Here is a 22,617-nt window from a genome sequence, read left to right on the forward strand (position 1 = left end):
CCAAAAAATATAAAACTGCTTTAAAATGAATTCTGAAGAGATAGAAAATGAGTAGCCTCAGAAGGTTGAAATTTTGTATATAGGACTGCTATAACATGTAGATGCGCACCTCGCATTCTGGTTGCAATCGGCATTACCAAACGTATATAAATGTATTTATATACATACTCAGTGATCTCAGTTTCTTTCCTCTTATATGTTCCTAAGTTGTGCATATTTGCTTTAAAAATGATTGAACTATATTGATCTTATCTTTCGGTTAAGGTTTTTATGCCTTTACTAAATCTGCAAGTAATATTTGTTCAATTATCAACAATTTAAAAGAAGTGCGGTTAATCATAATTTTTAAATAACATGGCGGACATATTTGTTTACATTTGAAACAACAGAATAGTAGATCTGTTGCCAATCCAGAGACTAAGCTTCGCAACAACTAATTTATTATTGCGAATTAAATTTTGCTTAATCCTTTCTGGAATTTTTTCGAGGAAATAAGTTTTTAGGATTTACTTCGTAATTTTTAATATAGTTATTTTGAGTTTTTATGTATTTTTGCTTTGTCGCGAAGGGAGAATTGAACTGATTGAATGAGAAATACAAAAACGTCTATGAAAAACTGTTTCTTTTTTATTTTGTTTGCTTAATTTCTTTTACACATCTTTCTAGATTTATTATAGCATTTGAATAAAACATGTGGCGACGATTAGATAATTCTTCAAATGATATAAATTTTGTGCATTCTGAGTTATAATATGAACGAAATATAACGCTTTTAAGTGAACCTAGAGCCAGAGTGTTGCTATGGTAAACAAATAGTGTGAATTTTAAAGAGTGCATTTATTCTATTGTGGTTTATGCGCTATTGACGAAGTAGATTTAATTTAATCCAATAAATTTAAATGAAATCCATGAAAAAATGCGTACAATTTAATATTCCGTACAAGAAAGTCATGTGGTGCACACATCAGATTTCTTTTAAATAGAATCATTTCGCATGTGTGAGTTTGCTTTGAAAGTGTTATGCATGCTGAGTTAAAAAAAATCTCCTTGAAAATATTTTCTAAATCTCTAGTGTGAAAGGAAAGTGTTAATTCGAAAAAAATTTTTAAAGGATATTACCTTTTAATCATGAAAAATAGAAATGGAAACTTTTAAGTTGAAAATTAATCATTAAAGTAAGTAATTATTGTCATTGATCGGAAAATGGTTGACTTTTCAAGGGGAATAAACCAATATCTGTTCAATTAACAATAATTAATAAATGCGAAAGTGTATCGTCTTTTACTCAAGTAAGAAGTAGGATGCCAAACTGGTAGGTTGAGCTTAAGCCAAACTTAAGTTGAATCTAATTAGTAAGGTAAAAGAGAGACTATAGAAGTGAAAGACTATAGAATTCATTATGAATGTAGCAATTCCATTATGTTCATGAATTTGTATATATCTTGAGATATTATTGCCAAATTGAGTAGTAGTTAAAAAATTTTCTTTGCTAATTTAATTATTAGTAAAAAATGTTTCCTTTTTTTATTTGAGTAAAGTGTTCCCCGACACCCTCGCTTTCCTGCATGTTAATTAAAAGTCATCTTTATAAACATAATAAACAGAATGAAATCTTTGCAAAAATTTATGATATATAATTCAAAGTAATCATTATAAACATAATAAAACGTAATAATGCAATCTTTGCAAAATTGACGAAATTTACTTGAGTAAAACATGAAACATCTTCGCATTTATTAATTGTTGTTAATTGAACGGAAGTTGGTTTGTTTGAAGTTGTTTCATTTATACCCCAATTCCATTTTTAATTCTATTTTTTCCTTTACTATATACGGTCTATCAGGGTTACTAGACAGCCCAGTCAGTTTTGCATTGACTTCAGATGTATTCCCGTTTTTTCTCCTTTTATTTCTGGAAGTTTCACCTCTTGTCTATTGCGGCGCGAAGGCGCTATTTATCAGAGGAAGAATACCCTCGTATGGTTAATGAACCATTTACTAACGCAGATGAGAGTGATGATTCTTTTTCTAAAGATTTAAAAAATGATACTTTTTCTAAGAGTTGGAAAGTGATACTTCTCCGTGATTCGAGATTTACCACACTCAGTCTTCATTTTAAATTTTGTTACTTCTTACTCTAAATAGGCTTTATTGTTTTTTTTTTTTTTTTTTTTTTTTTTTTTTTAATTTTAGACTGTGTTGATAGATTTTATCAATTAAAACTTTGGAATAATTTGAATAACGCTTCCGAAAATTATTTTACAAAATAAGGAAATTTTTAAGTATATTTTCATGTGAAATAACGAAAAAAAAACGCTAATAAGTGCTAATTTTAACATATATATGAGTTCGAGTAATAACCTAAAATGATACCAAAAATTATGATGCTAGGAAGTGAAACTTTTTTTTTTTTCTGATTTTTTTTATAAAATTAGGTTTAGCGATGCAAAACTTCCGTCCTGTACGGTCGTCTTAAACAAAGATGCGCCGTCGCGAAAAGGTTAAAATGCTCTGAGGTTTGCCGAATTCCATGCGTAAAATTTTTGCAACATTTATTCAGTGTAGTGATTGATTTAATTCCTGTTCATTAGAAATGTGAGTCTGAAATTCACAGATTATATTTCAAGGAAGATATTTTCTGTGCTTTGTGTTAAAAATGGCTGAAAATATAGCATTGAAATTTTCACATATGCATAACAGTTATCGCCAACTAAGTGAAAAGTTATAAGGATAAACATATAAAACAATTCATGAAATAAATATTGGCTGCTTATGTTTTATCTACCACCATTTTCATGCGGAATAAAGTCGAGTGTATATATTACGAACTACAGCGGAAGATATTGGCTGTTCTTCGGTTTCTTGCAGGTGTCTGTGTGTGTTGTCCGCTATGGGCGGCAATTAAAGCGCTGTTACTAACCTGCTGTAAACACTGTGACGCGTGAGGTACCGCGGGATGGCCCTTTTGCTCCATTTTGAACTGTGTATTTAGTATTTCATTAATGAACCCGTAGATAAGTGCTAGATTCAAATAGGACTTTTCCATCATTGACATCTATGAACTACGCTAAACTGAGTTTGAGTTGAAGTAAAATAAGCTTAATTATCGCTATCTTCTTCATTTTATTTATGGAAGGCAATTGTCTTTTAACTTGCTATTCTGTAAGGTTATTGTAGCTTAACATCTCTTCCTAACAGTGCCGTGTTCTATAGTTTTTAAATACCCCTGAATTTCTGGTGGGAATCCAAAAAGAGCAAAATCCCCGACGTGATTTTTTGGAATAGGAGAGTTACGTGATACAAACGCCGTAGGTTTCAGTGTTAAAGTAAATCAGATAGTCCCTACTCTTTCTTGGCGATATGTCGGTGACGCGGGCCCCGCCCACTGGGTTAGTCTATCTCTTATAAGGTCCATGGCCGGAACACGTCCTGTTTTCTCGCCCGATAATCGCGGTATACAAGTGGGACAAGGAACAGGGCTCGAGTAGCGACTGAGAGTCGCCAGATGGTTGACTTCTAATCACTAAAATAAAATGAAGTCTCGCCTACAATGAAGTCACGCCTACATGGCGGACAAATGATACATATACTCAAGGAGGTTAGAACTGATGGAGATGCTCTCCACACAGTTCAAGCCAAAAAAAGGGGGAAAGAATTCCCTTAGTAGTCGTGGCTTAGAAAGATTGACGTACCCTAACCACACCCAGTTTTGTTCCCAGTAGTCGTAAAGGATCGCAGATTCTTCACGCCCTCTTTCCGTTACCTTTCTCGCCATTTCATTTTATTTCTACATTATGTAACTGCTATAATTTCTACATTACGTAATTGCAATAATTTCTACATTATGTAATTGCATCCTCTAATCAATCCAGTTTTGAGCACAAAATAAAATGTAGACCTTTTTTAGTAATGTAGGTTAAAGGTAGACCTGTAATGTAATCATGATAGGCATCAAAGTAAACTGTTTTCTTTTCCATGAAGAGTTAGCCACGCCCCCTTCCCTTGTTTACTTATCGTTTTGCCATCACATATAAGTTAATTACGAATATCACTTTTATTATTATTATGAAAAGGTAAATCTGAGAACTATATATGTTTCTTCGTGTACTTTACACAAAGAAAATACTCAAACTCTTAAAGGCCATTCAAACACACATTTCGATTATTCTACTTTTTTATACACGTTCTAAAACATTATTTTACATGGACATGAAGTCGGAAATATAGATATTATTTCGCTGTAACAATTCAGTGCCTTTTAGGCCTTTCGCATCTACGCATACAAAATCAGAAAACACACTGAGAACTTGAAACCAGCTGGCGTTTTACCTCACTTCGCTTAGTAAGGTAACTGTTTTCTTGCCTTCACTTGGCGTGGCTTACTTCCTTCCCCTGGCTTCACTTTCTTCGTACTGCAATAGCAGAGACGCCATCTCCATGTATTCTAACCTCCTTGCATATACTGGAGATTTACCCAGCTCGAGTAGCGACACTGCCAGATGGTTGACTTCTAATCACTAAACACTAACTAAAAACTCTGGACGACTCCATTTGGGAACTGCTCCCTGTGCGATTCCCCACATCTTGGGAAACACTGCGCAATCTCGCTCTATTTGTTCGCTCTTTTCGGCAGGACTTCTTTTTTCTCTGCTTCGCCTTGCTGATAGCCACGCAGAGTTTACTTTCCGTTTTGTCCCGAAACACGAATTGAAAAATGAAGTGTTAGGTTTGGAGGCAACTTTACCTTGATAAGTCTGTCTCCTGCCCGTTCAACAATTATTCACATATGCAAAATTATTTGGTCTTAAAAAATTCATTAACAATTTTTTGAGATGAATTTTTTAAAATATTATATTTTTTCATGGTTTTAGACATGGGCACTTAATTTACATATGCTTTTAGAATTTAAATGATATTGTAAATTAGTTCGCAGCAATAATTAACCTTTTATTTTTTATTTTTGCAATTAAAATTTTCTTAATTAAATTTTAAATTTATATTAGATTTTTACGAATAGAGAATATTTGTTAAATTCAAATTTCATTCCTTGCAGCAATGGCGCAAGAGAATTATTTAAATTTTTATCTAACTTTACTATATTCTTGTGAAACAATATATATACAAACAGGGCGTCCAGAATTAAACTTGAAATTGTATCTGTAGCAAAAACTATGCAGCAGAATTGCATAAAAATTGTGTAATGGCAGAATGAAATGATGGGAATTTTATCGAGAAAAAAAGAGTTTTAAAAACCACCACTAGATGGCGCTGTGCAATGTAAACTATTGGCGTATGCAAATGTGGTAATTCTGGCACGCACAGGACTATAGTAATCCTGTGCTTGCCGAGCAACCCTATAAAGATGCGAGAGGTGCACCGCAGTCATACTCCAAGTCAAAGATGATTACCATGACTCTCCAGAACGCGCTTTATTAGTGAAATTGTTTTACCGAAACGGAGACTCTGCTACAGAAGCTTTGCAGAAATTTCAGTCTTTGAATTGGTTACCAAAAAAGTCCACTTGTAGTCAAGGACTAACAACCTGATTAAGAAATCTGAAGCACCGGGAACATTGCCAATTCGGCCAGGAAGCGAACGAAAGTGTGTTGTAGCACAGGTAGTGGATACGTCGCTGTTTTTTTTGCGCGAGTTGAGCTCCAGGATAAATGGCCATGGAAAATTTTATGGACCGACGATGCCCACTTTCATATGGAATGTCCGGTTAACACGCACAATTGCCGTATTTGGTCTGCCCACGAACCCACATCAATTCCTAAAAATTCCATCAATCTCTTAGCATGTAACGGTTTGGTACGGCTTTACTGCAATCTTCCTTGTGGGTTCGTTTCTTTGGTAGAGCGTGCCGCAGGGCATGTGACATACACCTTCACCGGTCAACGATACGCTTCATTATTAGATCGATCCGTTATTTCGGCTCTTCAGGCAAGGCGATGTGACACAACCACAGTGTTTATGCAGGATCGTGCTCCTCCACATATCGCCCGTTGTGTGAAATGAGTGCTCCGCCGCCATTTCGGTAACGACACAATCATCAGCAGGCAATTTTCTACAGCTTGGCCTCCTAGATCCGCCGACTTGAATCCTTGCCACATTTGGCTGTGGGATACGTCAAGGCTATAGTCTTCCATAATGCCATCACATCTCAATCCGACCTTAAAAAAAGCGTTGAACGCCATGTGCGTAAAATTCCCCAATTCATGTTGCTTTCAACAGTCGAACTTGAGATTTTACGCTTCCAGATCGTAGCAGACAATGGTGGACATCATTTCGAGCATGTCTCTGATACGCCATATAAGGGTGGTTTCTGAAACTCACTGTTTTTTAATCCCTTAATTAAATTCCCATCATTTCATTCTGCTCTTAACCAATTTTCATGTAATTCCACTGTATAGTTTTTGCTACAGACTGCTCGCAAATTTCAAGATTAATCATGGACACCCTGTATATATATATATATATATATATATAATTGATATATATATATATACACATGTACACCTACACATAAATAAACAAATACTATCGCTCTTAACTTTCATCCTTTTGTTCCTATGTTATATACAACAGCTAATTCACTTAAAACGTTTACTTAATTTAATTAAATGATTAAATCATAGTTCTAGAAGTCTGTGATGCATTTGAACACTACTTAATCTTACCTCTGCAAGCGTCTCCTTTAGGAGCAAATCCTTCAGGACATTTGCAAACTTCTTGTCCGTCAACCAATTCACATGTCCCTCCAAAGCAACGTTTCTCCGTACACCGAACTTCTAAAGTATTTCAAGAAAATAATTTTTTAGAAATGAAACATTCTGAATCGAAATATAGATATTTCAGTAATTGTACATTCTGAGTATTTTAAATTATATGTAAGAAAATAGCACAATGCAAGGCGGCTGTATTGAAGTTTCCCTGTTCAGAGTCCTTAGCTCATCTCAGTCAATATAATACAATAATGAAACCTCCAATTTAGGTTATTTATACCGCGAGGAAAAGAAGCGCGAAGAAAGAAAAGTATTTCCAGTTTTTACTACTTAGTAATTCTTAAAAAGTACGCTTCTGCAGAACAAATTAAAAAATAGTCTCTTGTTTAAAAAACGAATCATCATTACTAGAAAATTTATCTATTTACACTAGAATTCCTTTAGAAATGGAAAAACATGCTTTGCTCATCAAGTTACTTCATGAGAACAGCAGCAGTTGCTCACTGCAATACGAGAATATCATCCGAAAGGATGCGAGAGGGCCAATGACAAGACTTAGACTAAGAAAGACAAAGAAAAAGTTTGAGCTGATTTTTTGGAGACTTCGGCAGAGCAGTATATGACGATGAAGTTCGCCTTTGATACTTCAAAATTCTGTGTGCCTTGATCCGAGTCTTGGAATGAAAATAGAAAGCAATAAACACGCAGAAAACTTATTTGCATAAGCGTACTCATCTATGAGTTTTAATGAGAACATATATAAATAAGATAAAAGTATGCAAAATAAAATCATAATTTAAATTAGCAACAGCCTCTTAATTCCTCTTTTTAATTTGGGTATTTCCCCCTCTCTATTCTAAAAGTAGTAATAATTATTTCTGGACTTCGTCATTTCTAGAGCAATCCACATCATATGATTTGCATAAGACTGATAACGTAGTCGGAACTTGAACTCAAAATTTCCAAAACTAAAACTTTCTCTTGGGGAGCTTCCATATTGGATAACTGCGCACTTTTGCTTCGACCTGTGTTCTCGCTGCGATATTATCTCGCTACTCTCTTCCTATCGCAATAGCATCAAAAATGTAAATGCTCTTGAATAGGCACGATTGGAGTGCGAACTGAATTGTGGCTGCAAATGTCAATTGAAATGAATACAATATTTAATATGCCTCGAATGCCAAGCTTGCTGTTCACTACGGATTCAACATTCTACGTTGTATGTCATCAATATAGCAAAGCCTTTCTCATTACACACACGCATATATAAAAAAAATTTATATGTATTATTTATTATTTACAACTAGTAATGCATTTGTGTTCAATTCAGTGTTTCTTTATACTTTTATAACAATCCTACAAGAAGTGGCATATTTTTGTTTTCTGATACCGAACTAATAAATAACTCTGGAATGAAAGCAAGAAATTTGAGGCTCGGAAACTGCGACCTCAGTGAAGTTTGCAATCATTTTAAAGTATTTCTTTTAAATTGGATTTGAGGATTTCTTTATAAGAGTTTAATGATTTCTTTCAGTTATTTCGCTGAAAAGAAGTTGGGTAAACAGAAATATTGAAAGGTTTCGTAATATGGAACACTTATTAATTGGAAAAAAAAAAAAAAAAAAAAAAAAAAAAAAACAGGAAATAATAAAAGAGGATGAACGCAATTAAAAAGATGTACCAGTTTAAAGATTTTGTGAAAGTAACTCGAGTACCTTTGAACGTTCCGTATTCCTAGGGTTATTCATATCACAGTTTGATAACCATTTATTAGACTAAAGCATGAGTTAAATAACATTAAAAACAATTTACCTAGTTAAAAACAGGGTAACAATAATAAGTTATTGCAGCTGCATTAAGAGAAAACTTTTACTGACTTTTACAAGTGTTTCCTTGTAGAACATATCCCTCCAGACAGGTGCAAATCTCTTCGCCATCAATTACACGGCAATGACCACCAAAGCATTTGTTGATTTCGCAGATGGTTTCTATCACGGGAAAAGTATTTCGTCAGTTAAAGAAACAATCATAACACAAAATAAGCGATTTTTTTATAGTTTTTCATCACTATGTAGATTTAGTTGTATTTTATATGCCCTTGTTATTTAATGAAATACATGCTATGACACCAGTGACAATCTTAATACTCCTAAGAACCAATCTTTTTGAAGACTCAGGCAGTCACCTAATAATAACTAACTTTTGGCAATTATATTATTATCAAAAGTTAATCACCTTATGTCAAGGATGTAAAGAAAGCTTTACTGTACGCCATGCAGAGGTGTATCCTGAGTTTTCAGAAAGGGCACACTGCTGATCACCAGATTTTAAAAAATTGTATTTATGAATTTAAGTGAAAATTACATGTATTCAAAAGTTGGCCATAATATTTACGTATTAATGTATAGTTACATTGTAAGGATTATGTTAATTTTATTAACAGTTAAATTTTGAGTTAAAAGTTCCCTACCTATCGATTTCTTAACTTCAACTTACATTTCCAGCTAGAACGTAGTTTATAATCACGTCTGAATACATAATGAGGAAGAACGGTATTTAACCGCGAAGTTCTTCAGTCTTAGGGAGAGAGATGTCAGGTACTCTGGCTGTACGCATCCGCTTTTATAGGCTACTCTCTCGTAAGCTATTATCATGCTCGGCCGTACTTTAGGTCCTTGATAGCTTCGGAGTCTATTAACATTAAGGGGCCAACTCTGTTAGAATTTTGATAGCCTCGGTTATACCTCTTTAGTGTAGATTAGTTTAGGTTAATACTTAGTATCTTAAGTTCAAGCTGAAGTGTTTGCTTTATTGTACACTCCAAAACGGAGTTTTGTTAAACTTTAGTTGGAATAATAAAGGGTTAGTTTTCCCCTCTATCGTGTAGTTTCCTGTCCCACGAACTCAAGCGATTATTTGCTTATCAGTTCTTAAGATTCTTTACTTCCAACAGTAACTTAATTACAAAGTGAGGAACTCTACAGCATATTGCACAGCATATAAAATAATTAAAAATTCATAAGACTTAAGGTATGAAATGCTGATATAGAATTTTTTTCATATAAAGTTCGGGAACAGTTTCAGATAAAGTTTGCAAACATAATTCAAATTTTGATTGATTGATGCATGTTGCACAATAATTTATTTCCAAATAATTTATTTCCAATTCCAATAAATAAATTATGTTAACTGATTATTAATTCAGCCTACCGCCAGATAAAAGTTAACACTAGTACAGTTTATGTTGATACTGACAAGGTCAGTGATTCAGTCTTTTAAATTTCACTTATCATGTTACGAAAACTAATGGTATTTACACATGATTTAAATTTATGTGCAAGGTTATTTTCAGTCCCAAGAGAAAAATAGAGAACATTCAGTTAAAATAATTTGCAAGACTAGTGTTGATATATTAATTAAAAGTTCGTATTACACATTACAGTTTCACAATACAGGTAAGTCTGCCTATTTCTCGGTAGCCAGAGGTAAACTATATGAGGCCTGGAGGAGCATCAGTTTCTGAGTAGTTGGGTAAGAGCTGAATCCGAAGTATTGAGATATCCGTGAGAGTTTTGCCTTTTAGATGCGCTTTGCATTACGTTGTAATTAATGCTTTTAGGAGTCTGATATGTATCTACTGATTTTGTTATGTGATTCTCAGAAGAGCTGTACGAGTATTTGTGTCGAAAGTTCCAGAACTGTAAGGTGTTTCTTTTAAAATAAATTTTATCATTCCATCATCGATTAGGTATGCATTCAATTCGTTATGAAGGGATACGCACGCAACAGTATTTCACGCAGAAAGCTTGCAAATTAATTTCCCTCAAAAGTAATCTAATGAATTTACTATATTAATGGGTAAAACATTATTTGAAATAATATTCAGCTGAATGTGCATGAACATTTTTAAACCAGGGAAAATTATTTTATTCGAGCAATTTCATTAGAGAATTAAGTTATTAGATGCGCGTAGAGTCACCTGTGTATTAGATGCAAGTTTTGATCGGAGGACGTGAGTCACAAGTTATACTGAATAATTTTAAACTCTAACCAACAGCAAATGAAGCGATGGAGTAAATACGGGGGCCGAAGATTGTCAAAATAACTTCCAGGTTTAACGGTTTAAAATGAAATGCCGTAACAGTTTAAAATGACATTCCGTAACAGTTTAAAGTGGCATGCTATCAGATAGTGTTTGTGTACAAGAGATAATAGAGATAATACAGCTGCAAGGCAATAATACAGCTGCTGATTGCAGCAAGATTTATCAGGTGTCAGACTGATTCCAACACTGATTTCAGATTAAGTCAATGATTTCAGAAATTTCAATTCGGAATACTGACATTTGGTATAAAAACCATTCATGTTCTAGACATTCATCAGTGGCTTTTGAAGACATTCAAGGGAACGTTTTACAAGTTAGAATCTCATTTAACATACCACAAGTTAATAGAAATGTTTTCGGTAAGCAGAACATAATGAAGGATGGATGAGTCATCAAAACATTCGATCATTGTTTTTCACACCAATTATCTGAGAAGCAACGAGATGAGAGAGCAGGTATCTGTGCTGCTTCCACCTTACAGGAACGAGCCATGTTTAGAATGAACTGTAATATGTGGCAAAAACAATATATATTGTACTGCAATATAGACGATTGGAAGACTGATTGTTTGTCGAGTTACTAAACTACGTCATCAACTTCAGAAAGAAAACTCCATAATAACCAGATTTTGTCAAGTTCATAAAAAGATATAAAAGAATGTTGATGAGATGTAAGCAAACGATAAGCAATTACTCCTGGCATCAATATTGCTCACATTCAGAGAACCAGTAATATTCACTTATTAGCCATAAACGCATTGTCTTTTAAACATTCTTAAATTCGGCTCTGCAGTATTTACACTATTCCTCTGACTTAAGGAACCGGAGTATTATTTCATCCAATCATTGCACACACTTTCAGTCTCCAAATTTTTGAATTGTGAAAAACCACAGCATCTAATTTTTTTAACTCCAAGTCAGAGAGTTTCATTGGTAAGAAATAAACCTGCTAACAGATAGGGGTCAACAGGTCATATGTAATGCTGGCAGTTTAGTGCAATCATAGCTACTTGTCAGACTTTCTTTTTTGTTTGTTTTTTAACCAAAAAAAAAAAAAAAAAAAAAAAAGGAGAGAGCTTTCACGCACATCTAACAATTAATTAAATATAGCATCTTTAGAATTATATGATAAAGCTGATTGATTGTAACTCATGTATTATTGACGAATTCAGTTATATAGCAAATGATTACTAAGTAATTATGCGTATGATCCGCAGCACCAAATAAAGTGTGACAGCTATTTATGAATTTAAATAGGAAAACCTAAATATATTTATATTAAAGCGCCATATTTTATTAAATTTATATAAAAATAAATAAGCAGATTTAAATTAGCTCGTAATTTGATTTAACGATTCAGTTGAATGAAAATCACAGTTAAACATTCGGATATACAAACGTGGCTAAATTCTGTCAATTTCTTTCTTGCAAGTCATTCAGGGTTGAATTACAGTGAAAAATTAGAGTATTATAGAGAGGAAATTTCATCTTTACGTTATGAAATCCAATAAAATATCTTGAAATTTCGAATCATCCTCTTGTACTTAAATTTTAGCAAAATCAACTTTTTTTCATTGCAAAGAATGAGTGTTCGGTGAAATTTTAAACTATGACACCCCAATTTATTTAATGCCTATAAAATATTTTGTTTATTTTCAGTAAACGGATTTCGTGTCTTACCAGAATTAAAAATTTTATTACCTGAAAGAAATATTTTATGTTCTACATTTTGAATTTCTGGTAAGTTAATTCTTAAACCAGCATCCTAACCGCTTATCTTAAAACTGTTTCAGGCGTTAAATTTAAATTTCCATTCGAGATTTCAGGTCCCTTTTTAATTTTATAATACACTAATGCTTGTGAAAAATGCAACACCATGTAGCAACTGTCGGAAATGAATGAAAGTTACTGATAGATTACACATTACTGATAGTGGTACAAATAAACGAAAAAAATTGCAAGACAAAAAAGAATGTCGGAAATCAATAATTTGTGTGTCCACCACGTTGAGCGATGAGAGCCTGTACAAGTCGTGGCATTGAATCATACAGATTCTGAATGTAATCCTGGGGAATGGAATTCCATATGGCTTCGATCTGACGCCAAAGTTCAGGCTCAGTGTGTGCCCCACCAGCTGGACGAGCACATCACCGACCAATGAAATCTCAGATATTTTCATTGGGCTATGTATCGGGGGGAATAAATAGACCATAGATGAAGCGAAACTTGTTGTGTCCTAAAGAAGTCTGAGAAACATGTGCACGGGCATTATCCTGCTGAAGAATCGGTAGGACCTCTGGCTACACACTTCCGATATGTAGAGCTCACTGTTGAGGTTGCCTACAATGTGCACTAGACCAGTACCTCTTACATACATGATACTATGTAGGAGGTACTAGACGGGATAGAGAGTTACTAGACGGAGGTACTAGACGGGATAGAGAGTTATACACAATAGCTCCCCACATCATGAGGGCAGGCGTTTGCGTGGTATGACGCTGTATAACACACCGCCGGAGCAGACGTTTCTCTATGCAATGTATGACGCGTACTCTTCCATCATTGTACTCTAGATTGTAGCGAGATTCATTGAAGAAAACAACTTGTTGTCACAAAGCACGCCACGCACTATGTTCCCGGGTCCATTGAAGTCGGAAACGTCTGTGATTCAGCGATAGGGGAATCCTGCGTAGAAGAAACATTGTACGCAGTTCATGATGCAGCAGACTCGACGAACCATGAAGCTACACAAAACACCTGTATCCATGCGCCAAAGTTGTGCTAACACACGAGAGGTCGCTGTACGTTCCGCGGCATATGAGGTGTGTGTCGTCTCGTGTCGTTGTGCTATTGCATGCCCCACTACCAGAATTTTGCCTTGTTTGGTTCTCCTCTGTCCATTTCTTCAAAACATGCATCACTATTGTAGTATTACGCTGCGTACGACCTGCGATTACTCGATACGAAACTCCATCCTCTCGCATATCGGGACGCGACCTCTTTCGAACTCCGTTAGTTGTTGGCATGACCCCCTCCACTGTTGACGAGGTATACTGACAACTAATTAAACGTTCATTGCAAAGAATGAAGCTGAGTTGAACGCAACTTTACAGTACTTCACGGAACAAGCGGCCGGTTCTCATTCCACGCATGCGCATTCGCTTTGTATTTCTAATTATTTGCATGTCTTACCTCACTTTACTACATTTCCTACAAGTTTGGTTCAAGTTGCATAATTCTTTCATGATGTTGCAATTTCCACAAATATTGGTGTATTTTATATTTTTGTTGGAGGACTAGGAACTAAGGAAAGAGTGGGACATCGTTAAATCTGATGAGGTTTCACTTTCATGCTATAACAATCAATTAGCATTTCTGCTGGGAATTACCCCGGGAAGGCGTTCCAAGTGTAGAAGTGGATCGAGCTTTGAAATGAGAATGTGAAACGTCAGGGACATTTAGTCACTTTTCGAAGCATTAAGATAGCTTAAGTTCATATGAGAAGTGATCTGCTGTTAAATCTAATAGCACCACATATAACTGTGGTGGTTCTTGGTGCACAATGCCAGGTATGATGATAATCGTCTCCTCGTCTCTCATAGTGTCTACGGTGGATTCATTTTCAACCACTATTTTCGGTTTAACATAGCCTTGATTCAGCAGATAAGATGATATGCCGGTAATATCTGGTAGTGCCTTGCTAAGATGTCAATTCTGACATCTTAGCAAGGCACTACCAGCAAGGCACTACCACTTGCACATCTTAGCAAGGCACCACATCTTAGCAAGGCACTACCACTTGCTAAGCTGTTAACGCACTTATAACCAGAACGTAATAAATATTGATACTCTGCGGTTGACTACATTAGCAAGCCCATTACCGTTGGTTAATGCTGCGTTAATTCTGTCGAGAACGGTAGCCTAAACCGTCAAAATGAGATGGTAAACTTTCGTTGGACTTGAATAATTATAGTTGCTTAATATAATATCAATATAAACAAATATCAATCTCTTAATACAACAAAATTACATGATGCAACAAAATAAATAATAATATTATATATAACTGACAATAAAATAAATAAATAAATAAAGTAATAAGTATAATACTGAAATCTAATATTTTTTTCGTGCAGAAATATGTAACATGACTGTTTTAGAAAGTGTTCTTTTGTTGCTGTATTGGTGTATTGACGGTATTAAGATTTGCATTCCCAGTCTTTTTATTAACTCTTTATCGAAAGCTGCATTACAACCTTAAAATATGCATAAAACGTAACCTTATATTATACATAAAAAGCTTGGCGTAGAATTTCTATACTTGCCTTGGCATCCAACACCTTCCAAGTGAAAGCCCTCCGGACATACACAAACTTTAACTCCATCTTTTAGTTCACATTTGCCTCCGTAGCAAGTTCGAAGTCCACACTCACCCTCTAAAACAAAGTGCAAATTGGAAAGGTTAAAATCATTAATGAATGCTTGCTTCAGTTATTGACAATGATGGCGACCATCTCCTTAGATGAAGATCTCTGACAAAGAAAACGGGATTTTTGAGAGCTTAAGTAAATAATGATATCGAACATAGCAGCCTTAAAGAGGTCATCTCCATAGAAAACTAGAAGCAACTGCAAGTTTTGTTTTATAGAGGCTTTGTTGTATTTCTAAAAATATTTCTTTAGGGGTTTAATAATAGAGTTATAATAAAAGACGTATAGTTAAGTTACCTGCACATGGGTTGCTTTAGTTGGGAGATCAACTGTATGAGAGTCTTCGTAATTAAGCAATATTTTTATTGCTATGCAAAATAAATTTAATTTTAATTTAGATTATATTTTTAACTTCCTTGCCCTAATAGTTTAATAAACTGAATAATGAGCAAATTGAAGAAGCTGAATTGAAGAAGCCCTAGTACAGTTTAATGACTAAAAATGCACAATTTTTAAAGTATTTTTCATTAGTACAAAATGCATAGATTAGATAGTTTCAACATTAACTGCAGAATTACGCTGAAATAATTTAATGCATTTTATAAAAAGAAATAAAATATTAAATAAAAAACATATACGTTTCTCTTTTATAAACATTTTCATGCTTTTCAGCTGGTACTTAATACACTTTATCCAGTGCAGCTTCCGTTTAGTAAGTCGGAGGAATTTGTTTTTTATATCTTCCATAGAAGCCTTTTTGCGTTTGCCATTATCATTCTTCTGTCCTTACATCCCAGTGGCTTGAGAAAAGGGAAATCCAAAAGTTTTCTAATATATGTTTCGAACAATAGGCCTATGAAGTTTTCTGATATATGTTCCGAGTAATAGACCTGTGATCAGGTCGTATTACTGTCATGATTAGGCTTTAAGTATCACATAATTCCTAACATTCTACAACAGCTAGATAAGTATAAAACTTCTTATTATCTCTTATAAAAACTAGAATGTATGCATTGGATTTGAGGAACATTGCCTATCATAAGCGATGGAAAATGCGAATCAATACTGTTTTACTGACGTTTTAATTTTAGTAGTAGGTACAGGATATTTCAGAAAGGCAAGAAAAAATAAAGGATGTTAGAGCTACTACAAATTTGCGAGAAAAGTCTTCCTTAAGCTAAATTGGCTTCAAACAGTAACAAATAAATAATATTAATTTATATTTTGCTAAAGGTCTGAAAATTGAAAACAGACATAGAAAAGCAGAAAATATTCACTTGTATTGTTGCTTTAAACGAGTCCCCGAACATCCTCTATTTTGCCCCACCTTCCTAAAATAGCCTCTATTTCCATGTTACAGCAAACCCTAATATCTGTCCGATATAGCTTCTAAGTCCAAAATTACCAGCTTTCGTTAGTTATTTATTTATATGCATATATTTCGTTTTTTCGTTATTTTTTTTTCAGAAAAATTCAGATGTGCGCTATGGATCTGATGGTCGTTGCGTTTTGAATGTTCTGTGAGTATTTCAATGACCGGCTTGAATGCTGGATGAAGTCTATGATTACCTCTCTTACAATGTTATTTGTTCTGTGTTTCTTTTTATAGCCATTCTATATTTACAATTGAGTATTTTCGTCAGCCAGCCATTAATTGATAAAATAGTCAAAGAATTGTCTTAGGCTCTTGTGGGCAATTTTTTTCTATTATTAAGCAACATTTTCCAACGATTTGCTGAGAAAGATGTACTAATGTTGCGGACATGCTAACACTTAGTCACTTCCCCCAACACAGATTTAACATGTCTTCAGCGCATCGCCAAAGTGCTTGTATAGAATGATAATTGCGTCCTTTATTGGCTATGTTGGGAAATAAATACCTTGCGACATTAATTACTTCTTGCTCAAAATCCATTATAAAGTGTTTCGTATTTCACCCCACATTTTTTCTTTAATAACTGAGAAATTTTATAATGAAGCCATTTCTTTCTGCAGTGCATCACAGCATGTGCGACAGTTACCATATTATGTTCGCCCATTGAGATATCCAAATCGACGTGAAGGAATATAACTGCGAAAATTATTTGCAACTCCTTTTGAATATTTCAACCACGAAACAATCTCTGCTGTCTTCGTTCTTGAGAGTTAAAGATGAGAACTCTGCCTAAGTCGGTGCTATAGTACAAAAGAAAGCTGGTAAATTTGATAGGAACAGTTAAATCATTAACGCAATTTTGTTCCACTGTGAAATCTTGAGCTTTATTCCTTATTCCATGAAGAGATGACTTGCAATTTTGAAGCACTGGTATATTGGTTAAAAATCAGGAACTTTGTCAAACTGTTCATAGATTTCGTTAAAAATATGTTTGGTATCTAGCCATCCTTTTATCTAGCTCGTTTCTAAGCATTCGGCAGGTGGACTTCACCTTTGTCAGACTTACAAATATAGCTTGTAACTTTCAAAAACTATTTTAACAGACAGTGGATACCGACATAAATGGTCATTTTATGTCGTTATCCACTGTCTGTATCTTACAGTCTCGATTTTAATGCATCTCCCATGTTGTCACTTAATTTGCATTGAAACAAAATTGTTGATACCGAGTGGGCCTGGTTTCCTTTTACACTGCTCGACATTGAAAATGCAACACCAAGAAGGAGTGGTCAGAAATTTAAGCAAATTTTAGAGTAGACGCACGTCACAAAGTTATGCGAATGATGTGAAATGCGCAGCTCTTCGACGCACGTGAAGTAAGATATAAGGGAAGGAACGTGTAGAATGAGCAATATTCGTATCGTTATTTCTACCAGACGAATTATCGAAGAAAGTTGGGTTTTATCCCGGAGGATACGTGTAATAGGAGAGAATGCCAGGCCGCTGCGAACAAAGGCACTTCCAGCAGATAGAAGATTTTACAAGGGTATGGTGATCGGATTGAGCAGGGCGGGTTGGTCCTTACGTCAAATCGCAGCTGATACCCACATGGATGCGAGCACGGTGTATCGGCTATGGCGAACATGGTTGGAACAAGGAAATGGGGGAAGAATGAGGGGTGCAGGTGCAGCCAGAGTGACGTCAGCACGCGTGGATCGACGCATCCGCAGACAAGCTGTGGCGGTCCCGCAAGTCACTTGTAGCGAGATTCTGCAGCATGTGCAAGATACCCTGGATATTCCCGTGTCGACCAGAACCAGTTCCCGTCGATTGGTTGAACGTGGCCTGCACTCACGGCGTCCGTTAAGAAGACTGCCATTGACACCACAGCACAGACGCCAACGTTTAGAATGGTGCCGGAGTGGAGCGATGTGGATGACAGAATGGCGAAATGTCGTGTTCTCAGATGAGTCACGCTTCTGTTTATCCAGTGACAGTAGCCGCATACGCGTGTAGCGTCGACGTGGAGAAAGATCTAATCCGGCAGTAACTGTTCAACGCCCCACCGCGCGACAACGTGGCATAATGGTTTGGGGCGCTATTGCCTACGATTCCAGGTCACCTGTAATTCGTATTCAGGGTACTATGACGGCCCAACGATACTTGGATAATGTACTGCGGCCGGTGGCAGTCCCCTACCTTCAGGGGCTGCCTAATGCAAGTTTTCAGCAGGATAACGCCCGACCACACAGTGCTCGCATCTGCCAACATGCTCTGCAAGGTATACAGATACTTCCCTGGCCACCGTACTATCCTGACCTGTCACCAATCGAACATGTGTGGGATGTGATTGGACGCCGTTTGCAGACTCTGCTCGTGCATCGTTCAGAAGACGAACTGTGGCAAATGGTTGAAAGAGAATCGAGAGCCATCCCTCAAGACACCATCCGCACTCTTATTGACTCTATGCCTAGACGTGTTTCTTCGTGCATTGCTGTCTGCGGTGGTCCTGCATCCTACTGAGCCGACGCCGTTCTTGCTCTGTATTCTGACTATCATTTTGAAACAAAGATCACTTATTCCTGCTTGCTGTCTCTGTCTTTTTTCCAAATTTCATCACTTTCTTGCCACTCCTTCTTGGTGTTGCATTTTCAATGTCGAGCAGTCTATATGTGTCAATAAAGGTGAAATTCATTTTAGGTAATGATCTAAAAACAACACGAGAAGAACTAATAATGCAAAAGAAACATTCAGAACATGAATGGACGCTGGCTGCTTTAAAACAAAATATCAATTAACACAGGCTGATTGATTGTTTTTACGTGTAGCCCTTGTTCATGATTGTTGACAGCAATTAGAAAATTTACTGCTTCCCACCAGCAGTGAGGAGCGGAAATGCTATTTGAGCGGAAGTGTCACATCATTCATATAATCACCAGAACTCCTCCTGTGATTTGTGGTGATAGAGTTCCTTGAAAGATCATTTAGTTAAAGAGATGTGTCCTCCATGTCAATGCTGAAAGGCAGCATAGGGCAAAATGCAACCCGGATATCTCCAAAAATATTCTGTGCAGCAACTGAAAACTCGAATTTACGATTTCAATGCTTGAAAAGCAATGAAAGTTCTCTCAATGAGCACATAATTTTGTAATTTCATTCTTGGAATGAAACGTTATTTATCTGTCTTACAATTGTCCCTTTCCTTGCCGCACACATACACACACACATATATATCTGCTGTCAAATGCTAAACTAGATTTTTTCATGTATGTAATTTCTCCATGACACGTACCGGATTTAATTCAAATCGATTGATTAGGAAAGCATATACTCCTCTAAATACCATCAGTTTAACTATAAGTACTCTATTAAACATAGTGACATCCAGTAGTGGAATCGCATATCAGTGCAGCATATATTATCATAATATTGCCACTGTTGGTGGAAGAGTCTTTTGTCTCTGTATTACAGGATCAATGATGGGCACTCTGTTGCTCATGCCTCTATTGCAACAGCATGCACACCAGTTTTTGTAATACAATGAGTATATAGCGCGATTCATTGCATCGAATTGGAACAAATAGGATTAAGAAAAATAAACAAATGTTAAAAAGTAAATCTTTCTTATTTAGTCATCTGCGTAAGCATTCTTAGCAAGTGACAGTTAAAACAAACAATCATTAGAAATTTCTCTCTATATATAAATGTGTTTAAATTGGAATTTGAAGTAAATTCAATCTATTCATATGATCAGGTTGACTAATATTTCTTGCCTCTTTTTACAGTAACTGGATAGGGAAAGAAAAATTTCAACTCTTTGTTCTTATACATAAACTTTTGCAACGGAAGTAAATTCATTGACTTAAAATGTTACAATAAAATGCGCTCAAAGTTACAAAAATAATAACTGACGCCAATATTTCTGGAAATAGGTAAAAGAAAAGATTGCCTTACGCTTGCAAGTATCGCCATCAAGAACAAATCCTGGAGGGCAGAAGCATTCCAAAGTATTGTCTGACGTTTCTCTGCAAGTTCCACCTTTGCAGCTACTCTTAGTGCATCCATCTGCAAATGAGAAACGTTAGGCGAAATGTCATGATTCATTCTTTAAATGATTTATAACACTTTGCGCCTAAGACTCAGTTGCTATGAAATGAAACGTCTATTGTCTACACTTGTTACTGTAGGAATCAACCTTCCTCCAGTTTCTCTCCTCATTATTATATCTTCTATTATAATCCTAATTGCAGGACACTTAACAAATTAAAAACAAGATGCTACTCGATTTTTGTATTATGCGTACATTGAATTATCGGGGATTCATGTAGCATCTATGAAAGTAGATGTTAATGTTTCGTAGATGTTAATTATTGGTAAAAATTATTATGAAGGAGAAGATTTATTTTTATGTTTGAATTCGATAGTGCAAAACTTAAGCAACAGGTGTTCTTTTCGGCATAACTCCGCGAGAAATCATCTGAGAGACATGAAATTCAGAATTAAGAGACAGAATTTTGTATTTAAACGATGACGAAAGCATAATTGCTCTAAAAATGAATACAATGCATACAGTATGGAATCAAACAAAAACAGGCTTTATTGAACTCATAATATCGTTACACATGATTATCTGTACAAAAGGAAGAACAACAAGCAGGTGTTCCTTAGTATGGGATATGCTCTCCACTTACTGCAATGGTTGCTTCGAACGGTCTCTCCATTCTCAGCACCAGATTGTCCAACAGATCTTGAGGTAAGAGTGCTTGTTCCTCAATCAGCATCTGTTTCAGTTGCTGGGTGTTCCCCGGAGGATGTAATCGTGTCACAAGCGTCTCCCCAAAGCATCCCACACATGTTCTTTGGGGCTTAAATCAAAGAAGCACGCTGCGAGTATCCCAATCCATGCGAGTGATATTTTCACTTTTCAGTAGCTTCTGAACAGCAAGAGTCCGGCGTGGCCGTGCAATGTCATCCATAAAAACGAAGTCTGCTCCAATGGCACCTCGGAACAGACGCACATAGGGAAGGATCACTTCCTGACGATAGCGATCTCCGGTTACAGAACTTCTGTCGAAAACGTGGACCTCCATCCGCCCGTTCAGCATAATGCCTCTCCAGACGAGATCTTCAGGACACCGTAACGGTCTCTTTCCGTAATGTTACTGAGATTAAACCGTGTCCCGACCTCTCTCCAAATCAATTTGTGTTGAGAATCGCTTGTGGCACTAAAACGATTCTCATCCGTAAGGAGGATACGACTCCAATGATGAGGTGCCCAGTTTTTGCGCTCTTTGCACCACTGTAAACGGTGATGCCGATGGCCAACTTTCAAAGGGATGCAGCGTTCAGGAGAGCAGGCGCATAGGCCATCTTTGTGAAGGTGTTTGGACACAGTAAACCACGACAATTGTTGCCCGTTGCAGTTCACAGTTGTTGAACTGTGGCGCTTGCTGACTGGTTTTGGACTCTTTTCGTCTGCAAAACTACTACATATCGGTTATTTGCAGCAGTTGTTTTTCTGGGACGGCCACCACAAACCTTTAAAATAGCTGTACCTATGGCATGGAAGGCTTTCTAAACGCGCGAAACGCCACTTTTGTTGATTCTGAACTCTTCACCTATACTGGTCACACTTCGCCCCTACTCCAGATTTTCGATCATTCTTCCACGTGTGAAGTCATCCAGATCATTTCTTCTAGCCACATTTCACGAAATAACTCCTTGTACTTTCAGCGAATGTCTTTAATTGCATCTCCATCCTTCTTTTTATGGTAATCTCGAGTTGAGGCACCGACCGTACGCGTTTTGCGTACGCTCACGTAGCCTGTGACTTTTTTTCTTGACATCTGCAAACGCATGACCTTTCTACTGACTTGCGTGTTCATTGTACTGAACGCAAGAACCCTTTTTCTACAATTTCATGGCTATCTGATTAAAATTTACATTGTTGCTTAAGTTTTGCACACCAGTGTACTTCGAAATCA

At 36.0% G+C, this 22,617-nt stretch overlaps 1 protein-coding gene across 3 annotated transcripts in view; it reads right to left on the bottom strand.

Annotated features, from left to right (window-relative positions):
- LOC118191942 (uncharacterized) overlaps positions 1-22,617 on the bottom strand; it is a 216,763-nt gene that overhangs the window by 2,417 nt on the left and 191,729 nt on the right. For 2 of the 3 annotated variants that reach the window (XM_085827078.1, XM_085827077.1), the window contains 4 exons: positions 20,588-20,698; positions 15,154-15,264; positions 8,602-8,712; positions 6,680-6,790 (listed from right to left, as the gene is read on the bottom strand). In XM_085827078.1, the coding sequence (XP_085683204.1) occupies positions 6,680-6,790; positions 8,602-8,712; positions 15,154-15,264; positions 20,588-20,698 (444 nt within the window). The remainder of the gene's footprint in view (positions 1-6,679; positions 6,791-8,601; positions 8,713-15,153; positions 15,265-20,587; positions 20,699-22,617) is intronic. The other variant, XM_085827079.1, reaches the window with a different exon arrangement.

Source organism: Stegodyphus dumicola, chromosome 11, assembly GCF_044657685.1.
Source record: "Stegodyphus dumicola isolate Sdum_Otavi_A_Nest chromosome 11, ASM4465768v1".
NCBI classification, from domain to species: domain Eukaryota; kingdom Metazoa; phylum Arthropoda; class Arachnida; order Araneae; family Eresidae; genus Stegodyphus; species Stegodyphus dumicola.